Below are 26172 nucleotides of genomic sequence, written 5' to 3' on the forward strand. Positions count from 1 at the left end.
GTGCATATATATATGTCGCTGAAGCGCACTGGAGAAGAAGGGAAAAGCCTTTTCCAGAGCTGCGCATACCGGAGGACGCTCAGAGTTCGGGGGCTGCTGGGGCACCCCAGGGTGTTTTCCAACAGAACAGTCCTTATCCCAGACAAAAGAACAAACTCATATCCAACCAGCAGGGAAAGCAACAAGTGACTGAGCAGCAGAAGTGAAAACAGCATCACAAAAGAGATGCCAGAGATTGAAGATGGGACTTTCAAGAGGCAAAGCATATGCTTTACCACGGTTGTTAATAAAAGGCAGCAGTAGCAGTCACTCAGAAGCTGGAGGACACTTGCTATCGGTTGCTTCGGAGGGTGCTACTAGTGCTAATTGCAGAGAGACAGTATCATCTAAACCATGGGTGGGGGACCTGTGTCCCCCCCTCCAGATGCATTTGAACCCAGCAGCCCCAGAGAGAATGACCAATGGTCAGGGATGGTTGGACTTGTAGTCTAACAACATCTGGTTCCCCATCCCTGAGCTAAATATTAGAAGCTTCCTAATGGGACAAGCCGTTTGACTGTGGAGCAGTCTGAGGTATTTAAGCAGAGGCTAGATGACCACCTGCCAGGGATGCTGTTGTTTCTACTTGCACTGAACCAATGGGTTGGACTAAATGAAAATGTGGATTCAGTATGATGTAATGGTTAGAGGGTTGGACTAGGAGCTGGGAGACCAGGGTTTGAATCCCCACTCAGCTAGGAAGCTCATTGCCTCAGCATCCAAGTGTCCCTAGTTTCCAGGGATGTCCCTGATTTAGAGAAGTCGTCCCAGTTTCTGATTTGATCTCAGAATGTCCCACTTTTCCTTAGGATGTTCCTATTTTCACTAGAGAAATGTTGGAGGGTATGGAGTTATCCAGCCGCCGAGCCACCTGAAGGCAATCCTTTACAGAGGTTTCTTAATGTTTAATGTTTTATTGTGTTTTCATATATGTTGGAAGCTGCCCGGAGTGGCTGGGGCAACCCAGTAAGATGTGTAGGGTATCAATAGTAAAATTAGCATTGTGGAACGGGACGTCCCTATTTCCATCAGAGAAATGTTGGAGGGTATGCAGCATCTCTCACCCAAACCTACCCCACAAGTTTGCCATGAGGACCAAGTGGGGATGAGGAGATCCATGTACACCACCTTGAGCTCCTTTGAAGGAAGCGGTGGTGTATTAACGTAATAAATAAAATAATAAATAAGTTATTTTGTTTTATTATGTCCGCAGTGCTAGAGCAACAGTAACATACATTAATACATTGAGTACTGTATTAGCAGGCAACATTCTGAGAACTAGAGCTCCTTTAAGCAAAAGTGGTTCTGGGGTCAAATGTTACTTCAAGCAAATGCACTCTCTTTCTATTTGCCCTATGCAACAGTCTATGATCCAGGGCACAGTAGTCAAGAGCTGGTGGTAACTGGATGTGAGTATGAATGGGACAAAAAGAGAACCACTTGATCGATTTTGAAGGAAAGGTTGTGCCAAAAGTTTGGCAAGCTTTGGATTTTGTTAGAACAGGCTGTAAAGCTACACGTATCACCCAATGGGATTTTTCAGCTTGTATTGCCATAAACCAAGGAGTCTGGATATGAGAAAAGGGAAACAATAAACTGCCCAGGTTGCATCCCCTCAGCTCAGAAACCTTGCAAAGTTATGCTGCCAGAATTGGCACATCCAACACTGGGGCCACTACTGCAAAACTGCCTGCTGAAGAGAAATCTGCTAGTTGCATTTTATTCATTCGTTTACTTGCAGCATTTTATACACCGCTTTTCAGGCTGACTTTACAGGCAGTTTACATAAGATTATTCAAGTTGCTACTGTCATTATCTTTAAGGCTACATTGGGATATTAACTTGCGTCTTGGCATGCTTTAAGTTTATTTATTTTTATGGATGTATTTTAAATGATTTGTTAATAATTTATCAACAACAGTTATTAATGATTTCATTATTGATTTAGTATTGCAAATGGCATTGTTATGTTCAATATGCATTGTGGTTATTCTTTCATTGCCTTCAGACTGTTATTCTGTGGTAAATCGCTTTGAGTACCAATTTTTAGAAAATGTGGTGTGTAAATAAAACAACAAGAAGAAGAGCATACCACAACAGAGTAATAAATTAAGGGCATCTGCAGATGACATAGGTTTTTTTGTGGACAACCCCTTGGATAATGCAATGAAAGTATTTTGAAATGATAAAACAGTATAGTGAATTAGCCCGTTTTTATGTAAAGAAGGATAAAACTAAAATGATAGTTAAAAATATGGACCGTCAAAAAAAAAAAAACTTACAAGAGATGGGTATAAAGGTGGGGTGGGGAGTGAAATATCTTCGTATTTGGGTAACAAATAAAAATGCAATGTTGTATCAAAATAATTATGTTAAAGTGTGGAACAGTGTGAAAACTGGTTTATTTAGGTGGGAAAGAATGAAACTTTCATTAATGGAAAGAATATCAGCTATAAAAATGGATGTATTACCTAAGATGCTTCTTTTTAAACTATTCCAATAATAAGTAACATGAATTGCTTCGAACAATGGCAAAAAAATTATCTGGCCCGGGGGGGGACACCCTAGGATTAAATCTAAAATATTAACAGATTTTAAAGAAAGAGGTGAATTCTCCTTACCGGATTTAAAATTGTATTATGAAGCACCGTGTTTGAGTTGGTTACACCAGGAATGTAACTGATATGGAAAGAAACTAAATTGCTGGACCTTGAATGTTATGGTAGGAGGCTTGGGTGCCATGTCTATTTATGGTATGAGAAGATTAAGGTCCACAAAGATTTTTTTAGATCATGTTATAAGGAGAAGTTTATATAATGTGCAGTTTCGATATAAAAATATACTTGAAAGAAAAACACCATTGTGGTTATCTCCAATAAAGGCATGTTTTCAGAAGAATATGGAAGGAGATTGGGGTGCATATAGAGATATATTAAAATTATGTTATTTTAACATGATGAATAAAATATTTTAAGATAAGGGGTTCAAATATTTTATAAATCATTTCTAAAAAATATGTATGGTATCAGATTATTCTAATTTCTGTGAGGACAAGCAAGTCCTAGGTTACAAACTGAACTCTCCAATGCAAGAACAAGACACATTTCTTCCTTAAGGAGGTGCTGTTGTCACCAGAAAAGAAAAAGGTTTCAGTTTTGTTTTTGCATGTGTGTGGTATGCATTGGTTCTGTTCCTCTTCACTAGGCCTCAAAGCACTGGAAGAAAACATAGTGCAACAAAAAGGGCTTGAAAGTATATACTTAATTACAGCTCAGAAAATGATTCTGATTAAATTTCATGCCCATTCGTTGAAACTTAATCCCACTCCCTTCTTTAGTTCTCTTTATGAGAATGTTTTTTTAAAAAAATACTGAGGAGAGGAAATATGAATAATTGTTACTTCTGGATTTTTAAAAATTATTTTGTGGAGTTTTTTTTTTTTTTTTTTTGTTCCACATAAACTAGTAAACCGTTCAGGAGATTGTTGCTCCATTTGTTACAAATAGAAATAAATATTATTTTAAAAGTAAATTCTATTTGTAATAATTGTTTGGATACACTATATTTTTTAATATGCTAGTTGTGATAATTTTCTGCCCATTAAAATTGTCCATAGTTATATTTTATGTTTCTAAAGTAACAGAATGACTTTCAATCTGGAAAAGAAAAAAGAAGTGCTAATGTAGCATTTTTTCAATTTTTCCGAAAATTTCCGCTTTTTTCCGAGCTTCAAATTTTCCAAGAAATTTTACATCTCTAGGCAAGGGAAGGAGAATAAATAAATGATTTCAATATAAGTTATAATACAATAGAAAATGAATGGCAGTTATGGCAACAGATAAAGGAATACAACAGAAGCATCACAGAGGTTAAGGATGGGAAGTCAAAATGTAAAAAAAAAAATTCTATTGAAAGTGAATTGAATAATGTCAAATTTTGAGTAAAAAACAACTAATAACAACAAGACCTTCAAGGTACCTTTTTAACTATAATAAACAAATTTATGGTAGCATGAAAGGCAGATGTTCTGTCACCATGGATTTCTTTGCTCCAGTTAGAAGGGATATAACTCTTATAAATGGGATGCACAAGTATATATAATCAACTGGTAAAGTCTTTGGCTCTGCAAACCTATAGGCCTCTTGTTGGCTTCAACATTGACCAGCTTTTGTGTCCAGCAATCCTTGCTAATCAAGGCACAGCAAGCCTTGCAAAAGAGATCTGGTTAAGCAATTATAGCCCTTGAAAGGAAAGGATAAAGTACCTTTGATTCCTCTTCAAGGGCACTTATTAGCATCTCAAAGAAGGTGTCAACTTCTTCAGCTGGGCCCATTTTGGCTCCCAAAGGCTTATTCTTCACCCTCTATCCTCTGCTTGCAAGCAGCCCTTTCAGATCACAGCCTTCCCAAAGCCTTCCCCCCCCACGCCAGCCCGCTCTGCACATCTGTTTCAGAGGGCCTTGGGCACAAAGGGTAGCTCAGCTTAAAAAGGCTTGAACTGCAGGCAAAACAGATATTTGATCTCTGGATTCCATTGAATTAAACCATAGGGAGGGATACCTGTTGGCTACCTGTGCTCTAATTTCTTTTAAGACTTCCTTTCAGCCCATAAGAGAGGACTTCCTTAAGCATTCCTTAGTCAATTCCTTTGTATAGTAATCTAATTCCTTTGTATAGTAATCTTATTTATTTATTTATTTATTTATTTATTTATTTTAAAATGTATTTTGTGTTCTCCTTTTGAATTTTTATGTTGTAAACTGCCCTGTGATCTTCAGATGAAGAGTGCTATAAAAATAAAATAAATAAAATAAAATAAAATAAAATAAAGGAGCTAAATCTCAGGGCTAGGTCTCTTCAGGTCCAGACTGCTATGATATAGTCCTCTAACACTGCAATTCTTAAGTGTGCTTAAGGTAAAGGGACCCCTGACCATTAGGTCCAGTCGTGTCCGACTGGGGTTGCAGTGCTCATCTCGCTTTATCGGCCGATGGAGCTGGCCTACAGCTTGTGGCCAGCATGACTAAGCTGCTTCTGGCGAACCAGAGCAGCGCATGGAAACACCGTTTACCTTCCCGCCGGAGCGGTAACTATTTATCTACTTGCACGTTGACTTGCTTTCGAACTGCTAGGTGGGCAGGAGCAGGTAGTTCTAATTAATTAAGCGAGACTGAAGGCTTAACTCAGAAATAACCACTGCATGGTCCTCTCGAGATGTTGCTGGACTGAAACGCCCATCAGCCGCAGCCAGCATGGTCAATGGGAAGAGATTATAGAAGCTGTGACTTCTGGGAGGTACCATATCGGCTACCCCATTTTAATTAAATGTGCTGTGGAGGTCAAAGTCCAGAAGGCTATCTATGATACTCAGTTTCAACAGATGCTGAGAGAGAGTTGCCACTTTGGTCGGGCAAAAGATGGGACAACAGGGGTGGTAATTGGAGCTAAAAATTATTTTACACTAGCTGACCCGACCAGCTGTGGCTGGTTGGGTGAAATGGAAAAGTAAGAAATGAAAGAAATGAAAACAGTATGAAAGAGAACGTGTTTGCTTACCTACACCTGATCTCATTGAAATTCAGTCTGCGTGTTCTACGTTTGCCCCTCCTGTTTTTGTCTTCATTTCTACAATTTATTATTACTACTATTTTAGTCTATGAGGTTCTTTGTCCTGATTTTGTCAATGGCCTTCTTTGATGTTGTTGACGTATTGTGGAGGGCTGTATGTTTGTTTTTATAGGAACATGTTTGTAGCTGTGCAAGGTGTGGTATCTGTAGAATGTAAGCTGCAAACTGCGAAAATGGCGATTCCGCCCAGTGTGGCTCTGTACCCACCGGCGGAGGCAGCAGCAGTGTTTGTGGCTGGTCTGCCTGTCGATTGGATGGTGGCAGTGACATCGGGAAAGGAGGAGGAGGGGTCAGAAACGGGTGTGGTGTGCTGTGCTGTTTAACGTCCACTGGAGGGCGCTATATTTTTTTCTTCACAAAATCACATTTTTACCTGGGAAAGGTGTGGTATTTGTACAATGTAAGTACATATGATCACTCCCATATGGCCATGGGACGTTGTGTCCAAATTTGAATGGAATCGATTAAGGGGTTACGGAGAAAGGCGATCGTTAACAAACATCCAACTTGAACGGTATATATATATATATATATATATATATATATATATATATATATATATATAGTGCAGAAATGGCTTCAAAGCAATCCATCACAATGAGTTGCTTCCAATGCTGGCCATACTAATAGAGTAGACCCAATGAAATTTATGGATCTAAGCAAAGAAAGGAAGAGGTGGAGATAGCAACAAATTCTGTTTCTCTTCCAAAGAGAGCTTTGCTTCCAACACCCCTTTCCATACAGGGGCGTAGCAGGGGGCGGGCCACCCTCTGTTCCATAATGGAGGGGGTGACAAATTATCAAGGAACAATTACTGCCCTACTAGGGCGGTTCATAAAAAAAACTTTTTTAAAAAAATGCCTGCTCCAAAGGTCTTGTCTTACTATACTAGGGATTATATAGCTATATATGAAATTTCATGCATATCAGTTAATATCTTGTCCCTCCTCCACCAAAATAGCTGTTCACTTGGCTGTTTTCCTATGCTGTGAAGGCTGAAATTTCAGTCCAGTGGAGCACTTACTGTTCCATCTAATTAGACTTTAATTTAATTTTGAGATGTTTTTAGGAGGTAATTTACCATATATACTTGAGTATAAGCCTAGTTTTTCAGCACATTTTTTGTGCTGAAAAAGCTGCCCTCGGCTTATACTCGAGCGAGGCAGGTGGTGGGGGCGACGAGAAAGAAGCCCTTTCTCTCCGCTCGTGCTGCCACCCGCTCTCCCCAGTCAACCATTCCTTAAGAAGTGTACAAGAGCGGCGGTTCTTTACTCTCCCCAGGCAGCTTGTTCCATTCCTGAACTGCTCGCATAAATGCAAACTTGGCAAAGGAGGAAGAGGAAGGAGCAGCCCAAAGGGCTGCTTTCGGGCTGCTCGTTCCTCCTCCTCCTCCACAGCGGCAAAGGTGAACCGGCTTATACTTGAGTCAATAAGCTTTCCCAGGTTTTTGTAGGAAAATTAGGTGCCTCGGTTTATATTCGGGTCGGCTTATACTCGGGTATATACGGTAATTATTGTTTGATTTTATACCAATGTTATGTATCTGATGTTAGCCACCCTGAGCCCGACTTCAGCCGGGGAGGGCGGGATATAAATAAAAGTTTTTTGTTATTATTACTTGTTATTATTCCTTTGTAAGAAAATATGAAATAACATAAAACTATTTTTGCAGGGGGAGGGGAATCAATTGGGGGGGGGGTGACCTGACCTTCCTACAGCTCTGTTTCCATATAGCTGCTAATTTCAATTCATTCACACACACACACACACACAGACATGCAACATAGTCAGAGAAGTCATCCAATCACTAGGATTACATCTTTTCTTGTCACATATTTGAGGCATTTTTAAAAGAATTCTGTTATGTATAGGCATTCACAGAATCATGGATTTGTAGAGTTGGAAAGGGTCCTAAGGGTCATCTAGTCCAACCCCCTGCAATGCAGGAATCTCAATTAAAGCTTTCCTCTCCCAGATATATAATCCCCACAGTCATCTGGGAAGAAGTATTGTTTGCTATACAACTGCTCTTCCTCAGGTAGCAGATTCAGAATGAAATGTCTCAACAACAGCTGTTCGAAATTACTTTCTTTTGACCCCAAGTGCTTAGAAAAATCTGTCAAAACTTCAGCCATTTGAAAACTAGGATGTTAAATAAAAAATTAACACCAGGGAGTACCTTTCATGAGGTTAACGAGTATATTTTGCAAAATTACAAAGAACGCACCTTTTTTATTGTGTGTGTGTGTGTGTGTGTGTGTGTTAAAATATCTAAACTAAAACAAGTTTTCTTGGATTTGGTGGAAACCTTTACAGCACTTCCTTCTCAAATTCCTCTTTCCCCCCCCCCAATGCAGTTTTTCTGTGCACACTCAGTAAGCATCGCCCCTTGAGACGCTCCCCTGTCATGGTTGACCTTAGCTGGGTCTTTACCCTCCACAAGGTATTGAATGTCCACCCTAGGGCTGAGAAAGAGAGATGGGCAGAGCCTTTTTGTGGCAGGGTAAAAGATTTCTCCCTCTTTCATTAGGTCTGCTACGTTCATCTTTTTTAACTGCTCTTTGCTGAGTTTCTTCTCCTTCCACATGGTGCACCATAGTTCAGCTTCGGAGCTGAAGTCTTAAAACTTACAAAAACTCAAGAACTTTCCTGTATTCATTTCAAAACAATTGATGGGTCCTATGTATGGCTGACTAGGTTGGAGTTAGAACACCGATGATAGCCAGGAAACTACACTATATTTAAATAAAACACTGGCTCACAGCAAAAGTTAGCTATGAACTCTGCACCGATCTTGCCTAAATTTACCTATATAGTCGACTGAGGACTGAAGGCTTTCTGCAATATAAATAACCTGTGGGAAAGTTCCAGTCATTTCTAGACAGGCCCTGCAGCTTCGCACTCTGAGGTTTGGACTCAGTTTCCAGAACAGAACTACCTGCGACACAATTGGTCCGTTCATGGAAGCCATACCTTTCCCTCAGTTGGGTTTCCAGTTGCATCACTAGAATGCACAACATCATCCAAGTGACCTCAGTGAGCATTTCAAATAGTCTGATTGTTTCAGTTATGCATTTACTTGATGGGGGGGGGAGCAGCTGCCCCCTCGCCTCCCCCTAACTACACTCATGGACCAGTAGTACCTTAACGATAGACAGATTTATTGTGGCAGATGATTTGGAGATAGATAAGATAGATGAAGGTTGGTGAACCCGTGACACTCCAGGTGTTGTTGAACTCAAACTCCCATCAGCCCTATCCAGCTTGACCAATGGTCAGAAGTGATGGGACCCTTTGCGTAGAAGGCCACAGGTTCGCAATTCCTGAGACAGATTAATGGAGGCCAATGGCCATGAAATAAATAGACCCCTTTTCTATGCAAAGAAGAGAAGTTTAGGGACTGCAGATATCATAGTGCCATTATACAAATCCACAATGAGATTGTACTTTGAATACTGTGTGTGTGTGTGTGTGTGTGTGTGTGTACACACACACACACACACACACACACACACATACATATACATACATATCTATCTATCTATCTATCTATCTATCTATCTATCTATCTATCTATCTATCTATCATCTCCTGGCTGCAGAAAAGGGCAACCAAAATGATCAAAGGGTTGGAGCAACTTCCCTATGAGGAAAGATTACAGACTCTTTATAGAAGTGCATTATACTATGCATGACATGGAGAAAAAAGGATAGAGAGGAGTTTTTCTCCCTTTCATGTAATACTAGAACTCAGGGCATCCAATGAAGCCAGGTCCCCCCCCCAACACACATTTTTGCAGACATTAGCCACAGGGAACATGTACAAAGCATAAACACACATGATATGAGGAAACTGAGATACTGAACCTGAACTGTAAGCAATTTGGCTCTGGCTGTTGTCACTGCAAGCCTGGCTGACTGAATATTGTGCCTCGAGGGTGCCACCTAAGCTTGCCTGAAAATTTCATCAGCTGACCCTACAGACCAATCCTGATCAACCAGGCCCTATAAAGCTCAAGACTCAAGAGTTTGCTCTTCTGTCCAAGCATCTAGTCTCTGGTGTCAGGACAGTGCATAAGCACTCCTGTTACCTCTCCCTGGTTTTTAAGATATTAACTCAATCACTCATTAAAAATACACATTTTTATAACCTGCTTTAGAAACCCCCCCCCAAAAAAAAGAAGCTTTAAAAAGCAGCTTATGATGCCCGCAACCAAAAACACAAGATACATTTAACAGCCACCAAAAAATACCAAGTTCATAAATCCAAAATCAGCAAACCAACAACTCATGAAATTCATCCCCAATGAAAGCAAGAAAAGTCACAGAAAAAGCAAGGTAGCCTCAACATATCCATACCGATAAAATAAACTCCCCACCCCCACCCCACAGCTGATTGGTAGCTGGAATAGTCATGCCACCAGCCATGCCATGCCAATGCAATTGAAGGACAACTCACCATGCAATTGAAGGACACTTACCAATGCAATTGAAGGACAACTCTTGGCGGCAAAAGAGGGAACATCCATCTCCATTGACCTTGTTCATGTCATCACACTCTTCCCCTAGGTCCCTGAGAGCAAGATACAAAAAAACGGGGGGGGGGGGAATTAATGATGTCATGGTCCAAATAACTCCTTCTGCCTCTTCTACTTCCTTCTCCCATTACAGGCTGATAAAGTCAAATGTATATTGAGGGAAAGTAAGAAAAACAAAAACATTTGTAAGGATCGCCAAATCTGTCAAATTCAGTTTCTCCTTTTTTACAGTCTTAAGTTTTCAATATTTCCACATCTGTTTAGGATTCTCCCCAATATGCATTTTTGTATTATATATTCGTTTTGTGCACACTTTTTCCTAGTATACAGGCAACAACTGATTAACAAATGCCTGAAATCAGAGCTGTAGTTATGGGGGGTGGGGCTAGCCAGGTTTTTTGCTCCAGGTGAAGCTCCCAGAGGGGCACCATTGAGGCTCCCAGCCAGGGTGTGTGTGTGTGTGTGTGTGTGTGTGTATGTATGCAAATGAGCAAAGGGGTGTGTGTGCCAAACTGGGTCTTTGACCCAGGTGAAATAAAGGCTAGTTTCACCCCTGCCTGAAAGACGTGTGATCGCACATGCACGCATGATGCTGAACCCAGAAGTGACCCGGAAACATCACTCAACACATGATGAGAATGGTAGAATGGGGGTCGGGCACAGTGCAAGAACTGCTCTGTGAAATTTGGAGAAGTGTGGATATTGAAAGCTGGCTGTGCTTAGGTTCCCATATTACCGGTATTTCTGAAGGTGCAAATTGGATAAGTTTGCCTTTAGTTGTGAAATGAATTTATTTCCCCTCTAATCCTAGTAAAAAGGTAAAGGTACCTCTGACCATTAGGTCCAGTCGCGGACGACTCTGGGGTTGTGGCGCTCATCTCGCTTTACTGGCTGAGGGAGCCAGCGTACAGCTTCCAGGTCATGTGGCCAGCATGACTAAGCCGCTTCTGGTGAATCAGAGCAGCGCACGGAAATGGCGTTTACCTTCCCGCCGGAGTGGTACCTATTGCACTTGCAATATCTACTTGCACTTTGACGTGCTTTTGAACTGCTAGGTGGGCAGGAGCTGGGACCGAGCAACGGGAGCTCACCCTGTTGTGGGGATTCGAACCACCGACCTCCTGATCGGCAAGCCCTAGGCTCTGTGGTTTAGACCACAGCGCCACCCACGTCCCTCTTCCCAATCCTAGTAGTAAACCACAAAACACTTTTGTTGTACAATATACGGTAATCCTAGTAGTAGACCACAAAACACGTTATTGTACAACGAAAGTCTATATGTAACATAGAGAAAACATGAATGATCTTTTAAAAGCATGCACAATCATTTCAGCTCTGTGGATCAATTGGGGGACAAGTTATGCAACCTTTCAAACATTCCAAATTTTTGCTCATAGACCCCAATACCCAGATTCCGTCTGCAACCTTTCCTCATGGTAGTGATTGACCATTTTCGTTGCCCTTTTCTGAACCTTTTCCAACTCTACAATATCCTTTTTTCAGGTGAGGCAACCAGAACGTACACTGCATTCCAAATGTGCCCACATCATAGATTTGAATAACGGCAATATGATTATCAGCAGTTTTATTTTCATTACCTAATGATCCCTAGCGTGGAATTTGCAGAACTGCTGCAAACTGGGTCGACATCTTCATTGAGATATCTATTATGACCCCAATGTCTCATTCTTGTATCAGTAGGTGCTTGGACTAGATAATGTTTGAGGTACCTTCACACCTTCATTGTTGCCTTAAACAAGGGATTAGCCTGCTCACCATAGGCGACACTCAGGCCTATGCAGCCAACTCTGATGAGATGATGAGAGTTGTACTCTAGCAGCATTTGATGGGTTACAGATGTTCACATCCCTAGATGTGTCGCCAAATCAATTTAAAAGGACCACGCACTTACTTCTGGATTATCCCATCTCCACAGTAGCCGCTTCCATGGACATAGGTGAGTGGGGGAGATGTTTCGCTCTCTTCCATCCCAGAAATTACTGAAACCCAGTAAGTGTATAAGATGCCTGCTTGTATTTCACTGCAAGATAAGGAAGGAGACATTAGCCAGGAATTGAAGTGTAGGATAGTCTCAACATATAATACTGGGTGCAGAATCCAACTTCCTGAAAAATCTCATTGTCCTCATGCCCTCTAACACATCACAGGTGTAAACAAAGATACTTGGGGCATCCTGATTCTCATAACAAGGTCTCCAACTCTACCATCACTGGACATTTGGGCAAATCTGTAAATTTCAATTTCAGAGGGTTTTTTAAAATGCAATTTCTATGCAGTCCTCTCAGGACTGATTGTTGAACCATTCCAGGAACCAGATGAATTGCAGGAATTGCAGCTCTGTGCGGGGGAATAGTTCCCAACATTATTTGGGAGAAGTCACAACTGTTTAAAGTAGTATGCTGCTGCTTTAAATGTATAGTGCAGACGAGGGCTAAGTTGTACTCAGAGCAGACCTACTGGAATTAACGAGACTATAGGTCTACATTGAGTATGACTAACACTGAATACTTTCTTCTAGGACCTGAAGGGCTATCACACGGCAAAGGGCTGAATTTACAGGAGGAGAGATTTGGATGGAATATTGAGGGAAACTTCAGAAACAATTTCCAGGTCAGGTGGGCTTGCCCTTGCTGGAGGTCTTCCAGCAAATTTGGGGTGGCCATCCATCAGGGATGCTCTTACTCTGGATGCCTGACACCAAACAGGAGGTTGGACTGCAAGACGTTTCACAGAAGCATAGGGATATTAGTTAGCTGCCTTATACGGAGTTCAACTATTGATTCATCTGGTTCAGTGTTGTTTACACTGACTGGCACTGGGCAGGGGCGAAGGAAGGCTTCGTGACACCCGGGGCGGGCGTTGCTACGTAGGGCGCATGCGGCGTATGTAGCAATGCTGCACATGCACCATTCATAGCTGTTTGCCAGTGCTGCCGCTCCGGTGCCATACGGACGGTGCCAGGATCTTCTGCTTGCGGGTACAACCGTGAACGGAGGATCCTCCGTTCGTGGCTGTAGCGGTGACGGAGGGATCCAGGCGCCATCCATATGGCGCTGTAGCGCTACCGCCGGCAACCTGCTATACAGAGCATGAGCTGTACTTAGTGGTTTGCCACTGGCGCTGGGATCCTCCACATGCGGCTGTGGCGGCGCGATGGTTGCTCACGCCACCACGAGCCCCTGTGGGGTGACTTCTTGTCACTCCCGCAGACATGGAACCTGGGGTGCGCCGTCCCCCCCTTGCGATGCCACTGGCACTGGGAAGGGTCCAGCTCTTCTTGGAGATGTTGGGGCTTGAATGGTGGCACCCCCTGCATGCAAAGCAGATGCTCTGCCACTGAGCTACAGCCCCATCAGTCCTATCATTCTACTGTTCTTCTTAAAACATGTGACAACAGAAGGAAGCTGAACTTATTTTCCCTCCTCGGTGTAGAATGAATCTGGCAAAACAGAAGACTAGAAAAGCTCACACCATTAGCATTACAGCAGGGCTGAGCCAACATGAATGAAATGTTTATGGCTAACTCTAAATGACAATTTCCCAGTTGGTGGGTATTTATGTTTTTATATGAAGCCAGAGTATCTCCTTCTGATCTGTTTCTGCCAAAGAAAGAATGAATTTGAGATGCAGCAGAGAGTAATAAAATTGTAAATTGTCTCCTAGACAAAAGGAAACTGGGACAAAGTGCATGGATTGCAGTAATAGAGAGATCCATCGCTATCTGCTAAAATGTTTTTATTACAGCAAAACTAATAGCTCTTTAACAATGATACTGTTTGCACAGCAGAATTGCTCTTCTTTCTTAAAAAAAGATGTGCATTGTATCTTGCAATCTGATGGAGAGAGAGAGAGAGAGAGAGAGAGAGAGAGAGAGAGAGAGAGAGAGACAGAGAGAGAATACTTTATGAACATATCCAGCCACACAGGGCAAATGGGTAAGGATGCCCATTCAGCTGAACCAGTATTTATTGGCCATTTGTGATCCAGAGGGAAATTATGAATCATATGGCAGATGCAACCTTTCTCCAAGAGATGATCCAGGGCCGGCCCTATCACTAGACTGATGCTGTGTGGCACATCAGTTTGGCACATCCAGTGCACGATTGAGGGGGCTCATGGCCATGCACCATCACTACAACTTGCATGCATGCTCCGTGGCATGGACACATTATGTGAGTACACCCCACGGCATGCTCCCGTCACTCTCACACATTGTGGAGCACACTGAAATGTTGTTCGAGTACCCTGCAGTGTGTGTGGGGGTCACTGCAGAACTTTGGGGGCCCTAGCCCTTACATTGAAATTTGGGAGGGGCTCGGTTCCCACGGCCCCACATAGATGGTGCGCCTGATTGCAGACAAGAGTTTCTCTCAATCCTACCTAGATAGATTCTGAAGAAGTGTGCATGCACACGAAAGCTCATACCAAGAACAAGCTCAGTTGGTCTCTAAGGTGCTACTGGAAATAATTTTTTATTTTATTTTGTTTTGACTATGGCAGACCAACATGGCTAACCCACCTGGAACTACCTAGATAGAACAAAATAGAAAATTCTTTCCAGTAGCACCTTAGAGACCAACTGAGTTTGTTCTTGGTATGAGCTTTCGTGTGCATGCACACTTCTTCAGATACACTGAAACAGAAGTCGATGGCAGACCAACACGGCTACCCACCTGTAACTACCTAGATAGGTTAGGGATTGAACCTGGCACCTTCAGCACACAAAACAGGTGATCTAATGGTCTGACTTATACCAAGGTAGTTTCCTATGTTCCTAAGTCTTAGATGGCAGGGTAAGCCCATTACATTGATCATGGGGGAGGGCTGGCTTCCAAGTAGGAAAGTGAGAAGAAATGTATCCTATCCCTTGCAATTGCTTCTCCCTCCTTAGAAAGACTCAGTGCATATATCAGGTTAGCGCTTTGGTGCTCTAGATGTTATTGAGCTATAACTCCCATGAATCCCAGCACGGATGGGCGGGCATCATAGCTGTGGTTCAGCAACATCTAGAGGGGCCAACGATACCTTACACCAGCCATGTGTGGTCAATTGCACTTCTGGAGGTCGCCATCAGTACAAAGGGATGGGTCCAACTAAGTTCTACTCAGCGTACACCTATGGAAATTAATGACTCTAACTTGGTGTTGCCCATTAATTTCAATGGGTCTACTTAGAGTAGTGCTAACACTGGATACAACCCAAAAATCAAAATGATATTTTCCCTTCCTCTCATCACAAATATAGCATTTAATTTTAAAATTATCCTCCGCGATCGCTTTCTGTGAGTTTCCCCCTCATTTTTACTGCTCATGGCTCCTCCAAATCCTCCTCTGTCTTTTAAAAAGCGACAGCAACTTTATTATTTGTACTCCATCCATCTGACTAGGTTGCCCTTGCCACTCTGGGCGGCTTCCAACAAATATAAAAGTGCAATAAAACATCAAATATTTAAAACTTCCCTATACAGGGCTGCCTTCAGATGTCTTCTAAAAGTTGTATAGTCCACTTATTGGTCTCCTTCCAAGTGAATTCCTGACATAACTTTTTCAGTAGACTTCCATCATCTAATCATTCCACTTGACCTAGCCATCTTAACCTTTCTGGCACAATTAATAGACCTGATTTTGTTAACATCCATCCACTGCACACTCAGCCAAAGCAAGCACCCCAGAGATGGGGCTTAAAAACAGGTTCTAAGATTCAGTTCCGATTTTTTTGTTTTGTTTTCCTAATGAGCATGTACCACCAGATTTACAGATTAGCATCTCTTGCAGGCTTGTGATCAGTGACAGAGTGCCATTACTTCTTTACATGGCAAAAGGAAACACACTGGTCTGTGGAATCCAAGCATGCGATCTGCTGTTTGTGGAATTTCTTCAGGAAAGCTGAAAGCTCAGAAACAGAGCACATGCAATGCATGCAAGAAGGTCTGAAATGTCAGAGAGCCCCTGCTTTACATTGCAGCCATGGAAAAATCAGTAGTTCTCAGTGCACATCCACACAAAGAAGCAAGAGGCACTATCACAGTTCAAGGACACATTCCAGCCAGCCAAAAACACTCAAGGAGCATAGCTGTCAATTTTCCCCCTTTTTAAAGGGAAATTCCCTTATTCCAAATAGGATTCCTTGCAAGAAAAGGGAAAAGTCGACAGCTATGTCAAGGAGCAGTGTTAGGTGAAGCCTGGAAAGGAGGGAAAGAGTCCTAAGGGCCAGATAGAGGCTTGGAGGGCCACATTAATCCTCCAGACCTGAGGTTTCCCACCCACCTCAAGTCTTCACAATGCCTGGGAGATACCCAATATGAAATGTTCTTATCTCCTCCCAGTCCTATGCAAGGGTGGTATAATCCAGGTGTCTGTGTAGAGGAACAAATTGTAGTTTGTCAAAGAGGGGGGGAAAGAGAAGTGAGACACAGTCATATTTCAGCTCTGTAAGCTAGCAGCATTCTGGGGTGCTGACTGGCACTTTCTAGTGTTCTGATGTGGAAGCCATGGACTCTTGTGCCTCCACAGACACTCACAACACTCACATAACTGTATATCTGTAAATAAAATCTGGGGCCCTCCAGGCTGTTTTTATTTGTTTGTTTGCAACATGTCATTGATGCAATAATGATGCATTTGTGGTGGATTCATACTGGACCATCCACATGTCCTTCTGCTTTACTTGTTGTCCTGTGGTACTTCCCCAATGTTCCCACACTATCACTGTCAAGAGGGGCACTATTGCAACAAAAGTGGGACAAGCCCCTGCCCTGAAATATTTGTAGTATGAAATGTTATGGGACACACATAAGTGAAGCAAAATGTCCTCCTTAAATTTTTTGCAAACACCAGAAGCATTGAAAGCAGTGAAGCGTCTAACCACAGTGGCCGCCTTGCAAAGGAAAGCAACCCCACATTCATGCTGTGCTGTTTGGGGAATCTCACCTATCAGAGAAGTGGCATGAGCACTCACATTATTGTTAACAACGAACAAGTGTTGCTCCATTCTTTTCTGTATCTGGGGAAAATGTCATTGCAGGGTCAAAGTTGCGTTCAGAGACTCTGGACACAGGGAGTGTGCTGTGCTTTTCTCCCTCTGCTTACTATGCCCCTTTCTCTAACAGAGAGCAGTGGAGGCTGGTCTTCTAGGGCAAATGGGGGCCATTGCCTCACCAACCTCTGTCTGCCTGCAGCCAGTCCCCACTTGCCTGCCTTCTTCCTTCCAACCAAGACTGATACACTGTTAGAGGGTGGTTTTCTAGACTAGTTGGGTGGGAGGTTGCCTGCTCTTGATGGGGTTAGACTCCCTCTAAAGGAACGGGTACGTAGCTTGGGGGTACTTCTGGATCCTTTGCTGTCACTTGAGGTTCAGGCGGCCTCAGTGGCCTGGAGTGCCTTCCATCAGCTTTGGCTGGTGGCCCAGCTATGCCCCTATCTGGACAGGGATAGCCTAACTACTGTTGTCTATGCTCTGGTAACCTCAAGGTTAGATTACTGCAGCATGTTATATGTAGGGCTGCCTCTGAAGATGGTTCAGAAGCTCCAGCTGGTGCAGAATTTGACAGCCAGGCTGCTCACTGGGACAAGACGGCTCGAGCATATTATTACACTGATCCTGGCCTGACTGCACTGGCTGCCAGTTAGCTTATGGACCCAATTGAAAGTGCTGGTTTTGACCCATAAAGCCTTAAATGGCTCAGGAGCACAATACCTGAAGGACTGCTTCTCACCCAGACTCTGTGTTCATCATCTAAGGCCCTTCTTTGTGTGCCTCCTCCATGAGACGTCTGGAGGGTGACCACACAAGAAGGCGCATTTTCTGTACTGACTTCAGTACTAGCTCTCCCTGCTCTCTCCTTGGAGGTTCGACTGGCACCTTCATTATATATTTTTAGGCGCTAGGCATATATGTTCCTCTTCAACCAGGCTTTTGGCTGATTAATATCCTACAGATTTTTAAAATGTACCTGTGGGAAGCGGAGGTTATTGTTTTAACTGTTTTAACTATTTACTTGTGTTTTTGTCTTGTACTTTATTCTGGGAACTGCCCTGGGATCTTACGATGAAAGGCAGTATATAAATTTAATAAATAAACAAACTAGTTGGCTTCGCCTGCCATTGGCTCTGGCTCCACCTATTATTGAAACTCTCTGCCTCCTGACCTACCAGTCCCAATGGGCACCAGCCACCAGGGACAGAGAGCACAGCAACAGCCAAAATGCACTTTCAACCGAGCCGGATGCATTCCTGTTCCTGCTTTAGTGTATGAGCCTGCTTCAAAGTTAAGGGCATAAGCAAGTTGGTGTTTTAAGATCTATACCCTCTGTCTTTTAATGGGCTTTTGGAACACTGACTTGGGGGATAATGATTGTTCTGACTTCCGTATAAATGGGTTACCGGAAAGGTCTCCTTTATTGCCGAGCATCTGTTGATGGGGAATTAGAGCGATCCACAAATAACAAAATGCCAACAGCACTTCCTTCTTTTTGAAATCCTCCCAATGGCTCCTTAAATCAAGGCTCTGTTGTGTTACTAGCACCTCCCTCAAACACACAAACTGGTACTTCTAAGTTTTAATCAAGGTAACCAGGGTGGAGGGACCCAGGTGGCGCTGTGGGTTAAACCACAGAGCCTAGGACTTGCAGATCAGAAGGTCAGCGGTTCGAATCCCTGCCACGGGGTGAGCTCCCGTTGCTCGGTCCCAGCTCCTGCCCACCTAGCAGTTCAAAAGCACGTCAAAGTGCAAGTAGATAAATAGGGACCGCTCCAGTGGGAAGGTAAACGGCGTTTCCGTGCACTGCTCTGGTTCGCCAGAAGTGGCTTTGTCATGCTGGCCACATGACCCGGAAGCTGTCTGCTGACAAACACTGGCTCCCTCAGCCTGTAAAGCGAGGTGAGCGCCGCAACCCCAGAGTCGGACACGACTGGACCTGATGGTCAGGGGTCCCTTTACCTTTACCTAACCAGGGTGGATGAACCAAGTAAAGCTTCAATGCAGATTAAAAGGTGCCTCCCAATCAACCAGTGTGGCAGGCAACAAGCAAAGGATTCTGGGATTCAGAATTTGGGAAGAACTTTGTCACTCGTGGGAACATAATGCACAATGCCTGTGAAACGTATTACCAGCAAGGAGGGTGTGATATTTGCCTCTGCCATGCTGACTACCTCAAGAACTAAATTTAATATTGGGGGGAAATGTGTGTGAGAGAGACTGAAATGGACAGGTACCTGTGTCACAGGGACTGGGACCCTGTGGTGCTTCAGATGCTAGTGAATTTCAAATCCCATAGTCCCTGACCATGCTGATTTAAACTGATGAGAGTTGAAGTCCAAAAAAATATTGTGTGGTAAGGCAGGTTCCCCCATCCTTTATTTAATATCTCTGGTTTTTTTCCTTTAAAATAACAGTATGTGTGTGGCTGTTGGGGGTGGGGTTTTCGGCATCAATGGGTGAATAGCCAATATGCGGGGGATGGAATAATCTGCCAATTTTGGATTATCTTGGTTTCTCACTTTTCAAATCTTAAATTCAGTTCTCTACATTTCCAGAGCAGTTTGTCAATGCTTTTTGTTTAAGTCCAGAAAACTCACCAGCATTTAAGCGTGAATGTCTCCTAATGTACATATTTTTGTATGCAATGTACACAGTTTTGAAAAGTGATCTTATATTGCATTTTTGTAAGTGACTTTAACAAATGCATCCATTTCTATTATGCCCACATTATCCAAGTAGATGCATTTATATATACACCAGATGGCTGGAAAACTGCATTGCAATAGTGCAAATTTCAAAGGATGGTATTATTTTCAATTAGGTACGTTTAAATGTTACTCATACTCAGAGTTAGACACATTAGCAAGAGAAACTTAGATTTATTAACTTCAATGATTTTGACAGGCCAGGCTCAAGAATCTTGTGCTAATTCATAAAACCCTAAACAACTGGTGTCCAAGGTACCTTAAGGACTATCTGATCACTATCTGACACTACAACTCAGGCACTGAAATCCTCTGATAGGGCACTTCCGTTGGTTCCCCACATCCAAGACTTGGTCAGCATTTACTAGGAGACAAGTCTTTATTGTGGCAGGCCCTGCCCTGTGGAACTCCCTGCCAGTAGAATTACTGCATTAGTAATCTCTTTTATTTTAGATGTCTTTTAAAAATTGTTCTGTTCTGACATGCCTTTGTAATGTGGTTCTTTCTTTTTCAACGAACCAGTCTTTATTGACGTTTCTATTTATGTTAATGTAGTGATGTATGGAAGTGAGAGCTGGACCATAAAGAAGAATGATTGCAGAAGAATTGATGCTTTTGAATTATGATGCTGGAGGAGACTCTTGAGGGTCCCATGGACTGCAAGAAGATCAAACCTATCCATTCTGAAGGAAATCAGCCCTGAGTGCTCATTGGAAGGACTGATCCTGAAGCTGAGGCTCCAAGACTTTGGCCACCTCATGAGAAGAGAAGACTTCCTGGGAAAGACCCTGCTGCTGGGAAAGATTGCGGGCACAAGGAGAAGGGGACGACAGAGGACGAGATGGTTGGACAGTGTTCTCGAGGCTACCAACATGAGTTTGACCAAACTGCAGGAGGCAGTGGAAGACAGGAGTGCCTGGCATGCTCTGGTCCATGGGGTCACGAAGAGTCGGACACGACTAAACGACTGAACAACAACAAAGTACAGTATTGATGTTATACTAATGTACTACTGTAGTATAGGATGTGATTCCTGCATTAAAAGACTAGATGACTCTTGTGGTCCCTTCTGATTGTACAATTCTATGATTCTATGATGTTTTTATATTGTACAGAACATTGTTATACGATCATCCCCCCCAAAAAAAACAACAACACACAACTCCAGCATTTAAATATAGAAATACTCTGATAATAGCTTAGTTGGGTAAGGCCAGTAGCAGTTGTGGATTTCCAGGGAGCATCTTCTGTATTCCCACTGGTCCTTTGAAGTGTATCAAAAACAAAACACTTCTTACAATCCCTGAATGAGGGAAGGGTGATTCTAGGACACATGAATTAGGGACCCCCCCTCACCTCTTTACCATACAAATAGGTCTGTTTTTCTGTTTTTGTCTTCTCCTCTCTCTCTCTCTCTCTCTCTCTCTCTCTCTCTCTCTCTCTCTCGTGTGTGTGTGTGTGTGTGTGTGTTTAAAACAAAATTCTGAAAGGCTGTGAGAAGTTTGACTTGGATAATGTAGGGAATCCTTGCCTGAATCAGAAGTTTAAGCTCTGTGTGTGTTGGAGGTGCAGGTTAGTAGTGTAGGATGCAGTAAACGAAGGAAAGACGTCAAAACTCAGGCGGCAAATTCTGCTCTCCTGTTATTTCAGCTGCATTTTCACTTATTTGGACAAAGCTAGAGAGGAGACAGGGGGCAAAAGACACGCAACAATCTCTCTGCCCCTGCAACCCAGACAAATGCGCAACCCACCCCTCTTTTCACTATGAAGTTGATTTAAAAGGCAAGAGTGCCAAAAAAAGAGGGGCAGCTAACTAACACAACCATGTCTGGATTTCACAGTCTCCTGTGAATGATGGGCAGGAGGGTAAAACAGGCCATGTGCAGCCATGACCTCTGCGGAAAGCCACAGGGCTGTGGGGTTGGCTGGGATCTCAGGGGCCAGCTATGCATTTGGATGTGGAGACTATGGTGTTAGTTTCCTGCAACAGTGCCAGTTGCACAGATCAAAGGAGGGTAGTGGGCACATATGGGGTAAGGCAATCCCACAGGTCAACCGGTCCCAGATGAGTCTGGGAAGCCCACAAGCCCATTGATTGCCCATGATCATCTATGGTTTTTCCTAGTTCCCTTTTGACGCTGTCCCAGTTGGTGGCGCTTTGCAAATCTTGTGGCAGCAAATCCCAGCATTTAGCTACGAGCTGTGTAGTGGTGCCTGTTGGGACCAGTAGGGGCAGAAGGCAGGGAGACCAAACATTAGGAATACAAAGAAAGCTGGCTCAGTTTTGTCTACCCTGGCTGGCACCAGCTCTCTGGGGTTTTATGCATGGGTCTCTACCAGAAGCTGCGGATTGAGCCTGGTACTTTGCACATGCAAAGGAAGTGCTCCATTGCTGAGCAAAAGGCTTTCAGCTAAGCCAGACCCAATGAAAGCAAGGGCCAACTAAACTTAATTTTGCTATTCTCTTTAAGGGGAATAATGAAGACGAAGGCAGCAGCCAGGGCCACCCTCTGGACTGGCTGGAAAAAATAAGCCAGGCAGGTGATGAGTACCTGAGGGCAGACCAAGGTGTGCCAGGCAGTGCAGCATTTGCCCATTCACTGTGTCAAGAACCACGCACTGTGAGAAGACTGAACTATTGGTGACAGAGGGAGAAAGTCACACTAACAACATTTTAAGATGGTTCTTGCCCCCACCCCCCCACCCCCGAGTTAGCAGGGCTGGGAAATAGGGAAGGTCAGGGGTGGCCTGTCCATTAGGTGAGGTGAAACCATTTGCTTCATGGGGCGGATTCAAGTGCCTCTCCCCCGCCACTGCACTATTGCCGGCCCTACCAGGACTTCACCCACACTGCCAACACAGCCCTGTTGCCCTTGCTGCTGCCACTGTCATGGTGGTAGCAGAGGCACAGCTGCAGGTGAGGGTACAGTTGCCTTGACAGGTCTGGAAGCAGCATAGGCCTGACAGCAGGGGCAGGGGTGGGGGTTGGGGACCCAGATCTGCAGAGGTAGGGCAGCGTTGGGGAGGGGCATTGGGGTGTTTTGTCTACAGTGCCAAAACACCTTGAGTCCGCCCTGTGGGTGGTGATTTACCAAGGTTAGAGATCAGAAAAGAAGGAACACCTGCTCTACCTTGGGAGGGACGCCGCTGCATGTAGAAAGTTAAATAAGGTGTCTCTTCCAAAAGGATGCTGCGCAATGTTTCCCTTGGGAGGGGCTTTGTGTCTTGACTTACTCTCCACTGTTACCATCACATTTGCAACTCGCCTCAACCTACCCACCCCCCCCAAAAAAAAACCCAACAACTCACAGCAACCAATGGACCAACACATTGCACTCTGCTCCAGACACAAATCAGGGGTGAAGGAACATGGGGGAGCAGTCTTACAGTGAGTCAGACCATTGGGTCCATGTAGCTCTGGTCTACGTTGACTGGCAGCAACTCTCTAAGGGTTTCAAACAGGGAGACTCCAGGCCCTACCGGGAGATGCTGTGGCATGAACCCAAGACCTTTTGCATGCAAGGCAGATGCTCTACCTATGAATTACAGCCCTTTCTCGAAGAAGAAGCTGCCTTATACTGAATCAGACCCATTGGTCCATCTAACAAAGTATTGCTTCTACTGAGTAGCAGTGGCTCTTCTGGGTTTCAGGTGGGGGGGGGGGGTATAATCACAGCCCTGCATGGGAGATTGAGGGACTCTCCACATAGAAATATGTTCTGTCAGTGAGCTCCAGCCGTTCCCCCAAAAGAAATGAAGTAAGAGGGGGAAAGAGAGAGAAGTGGGTGGCAGTAAAAGAAGGAAAGAAGACAGTGGCAGAAAAAAGAGAGAATGGGGTGGCAGGTGGTGGCAAGGGAGAGGGCAAAAGGAGAGAAGGAATGGCAAAAAAGAGTGTGGGGGTGGCAAGACAGAAGGGCAGAAAAGAGGAAATGGTGGCAGAGGGAGAAGAATGGTATGCCCTGCCCACTTATGACTCTGTTCCCACCCACCACCCATATGTGGCCCCCAATAGATTTTCCCCAAGGGAACGTGACCCTCAACAGGAAAAAAAGGTTCCTCACACTAGAATAGGCAGTGCTGGATACGATAATTCTGGTGGCCCAGCCTCATATAAAACATCTTCTTATGTTCCTATGAAAAGAAGCAGCACTAAGATCTCCTCAAAGCTCTGTGTTTCATTTTGGGTGGGGCTGCATGCCATTAAATTTACTTTAATCCCCAGCCCCCAGCAGGTGGACCTGGCAGCCACATCTGAATGCTTGAGAGTCAGAATGTTTCTCTGGCTAGCAGGGCTTCGGGGGGGGGGGGAACCAAGAAGACAGACTGACAGATTCTGGAGATGGATGAGTGGGAAGGAATGCAATAGCAAGAGGCAGCTGTGGGGATGAGCTCTAGCAAATTGACCACATTCAGTGGAGATCGGAGATCATGCTTCTTTTTGCCCAGAGCAGGGGGTCATGTTAACTCAAGCCTCTGTGCACAGAGGTTTGACCCAGAGCCAAATGCAAGTCAGCAAGAGGCAGACTTGACTGTGGCCTCTCCAAGGGTGCTTTGCTCCAACCTTTCAGTGCTGGCTTGCAGCTGCAAACCCCACAGCAAGGAGCCATGCCACTGGCTGAAGGGCACATAGCTGAAATTTGGTGTACTTCAGATCTTGGTTCAGTAACCCCTGATGGATTTAACCTGAAAGGGGCCTTTGAGGCATAGGGTACTTCCAGACTTTTGCAATTTATGGGTGGGATTCAATCATGTACCAGCAAATGCAGGTTGCTCAGTTGATTTAGCAGTCCTGCGCAACAACTCCACTCCTCCAACCCAATTTGTGTGTGTGTGTTTGGCAATAAGGAAAGTGTCAGGAAAATGTACTTTGAAGGGGGCGGTGGGATGATTACTTGGCAGAAAGTCATATAATATAATATAATAATACAGTATTGGAAAACAGCTACCAACTTAACTCTAGAGGCACTGTGGAACAGATTATGGAATCTAGCCCTTCTGCAGAAACCAATGAAGCATCTCACAACGCTTGGAATGCAAAGACCAAAGATGATTTTAAATCTGTATTACATGTGTTTATTCAGTACGCTGTAAAGGAAAATGTTGCCCTCTCACCCACGGCTCACTCTGGGACAATCTGTTAAGAAAGAGAGCAGAAGACACCTAACTGTTGTAATCAGTTCAAAACTGCTTACAAACTCATTGTTTGACTGCATATGCATGGAATGTTTCTTTGGGGTGGGGGCCTATGGAGGTTGCTTGTCGTATGTATTTTTAGAAACTGAGACATAAAGAAGTTTTGTTTTTTTTAAAGACATATAACCTCCCCACAAAAAATCAGAATGAATGCTCAGTAAATAGTCTTCTAATGTCCCTTCAAAATTAGCACAAACAAATCAGGACAAATGCTCACCAAACAGGCCACCTGATGGACATGCTCTTCTGCCTCAGAAGAATTTATCCCAAAGCACAGAACCTGACACTCTGTACAAGCATACTCATTTCCTCCCCTAAAGGAAACTACTGGGGCGGTGGCAGGAGGGGGGCGGCGGCCTGTGAATTTGATTGGAGGAATAGCTTTTGGAGAGGGAGGTTTAACTCTTCTCCCCGTTTACATTGTAGGAAATGTATAGATCTTGATATGTACAGTTAGAACTAGATATGGAATAACTGATTGGTTCAAAATTGGGAAAGGAGTATGGCAAGGCTGTATATTGAGAGCCAAATTCCCTTTTGGCCAGTGGCAGACAGGGGACAGAGGCAAAAGTGGATGGAACAAATAACGTAAATTCTACCTTTGCACAGAAGGCTAGTTCTTACACACACTCATGCTATCTTCCATTCAAATGGGGGGAATTCTGAGGACCACATAGGGATGCTAGGTTGAGTACATTTTGCTGCTTATAATAATATAACTCATTTCTCGAAGTGTGACTCCTTACATAGCTAAACCAACATCATTTGTGCAGAGGAGGGAAGTGTCAGCAGGTCTGGGGGGAACAGAAGGTTTGCTGAAGTACCCCCCAAAATACCATTGTAAATGAAGGGGGTGGAACCGAAACAGCACAATGAGGACTGGGTGAGCACAAAAAGGTGGGAGGAGGAATTCATGGAGTATCCTAGAACAGGGCATGTCTGGGTAGGTGGAACAATGAACAGGAGTGCCATAAAATTTTGTTGCAGGTCCTGCTTGTGGTGACCACAATCACACATTTTTAAAGATTGAAGCTTTGCGCAAACAGATAAAATCAAGAGCTGTTTGCCCTTG

At 43.8% G+C, this 26172-nt stretch overlaps 1 protein-coding gene across 1 annotated transcript in view; it reads right to left on the bottom strand.

The window, feature by feature from the left end:
* PAPPA (pappalysin 1) overlaps positions 1–26172 on the bottom strand; it is a 249448-nt gene that overhangs the window by 138817 nt on the left and 84459 nt on the right. Inside the window, 2 exon segments of the mRNA XM_033137308.1 lie at positions 10147–10238; positions 12116–12244. Coding sequence (XP_032993199.1) covers positions 10147–10238; positions 12116–12244 — 221 coding nt within the window.

The sequence above is a fragment of the Lacerta agilis genome, chromosome Z (assembly GCF_009819535.1).
Source record: "Lacerta agilis isolate rLacAgi1 chromosome Z, rLacAgi1.pri, whole genome shotgun sequence".
In the NCBI taxonomy this organism is placed as follows: Eukaryota; Metazoa; Chordata; class Lepidosauria; order Squamata; family Lacertidae; genus Lacerta; species Lacerta agilis.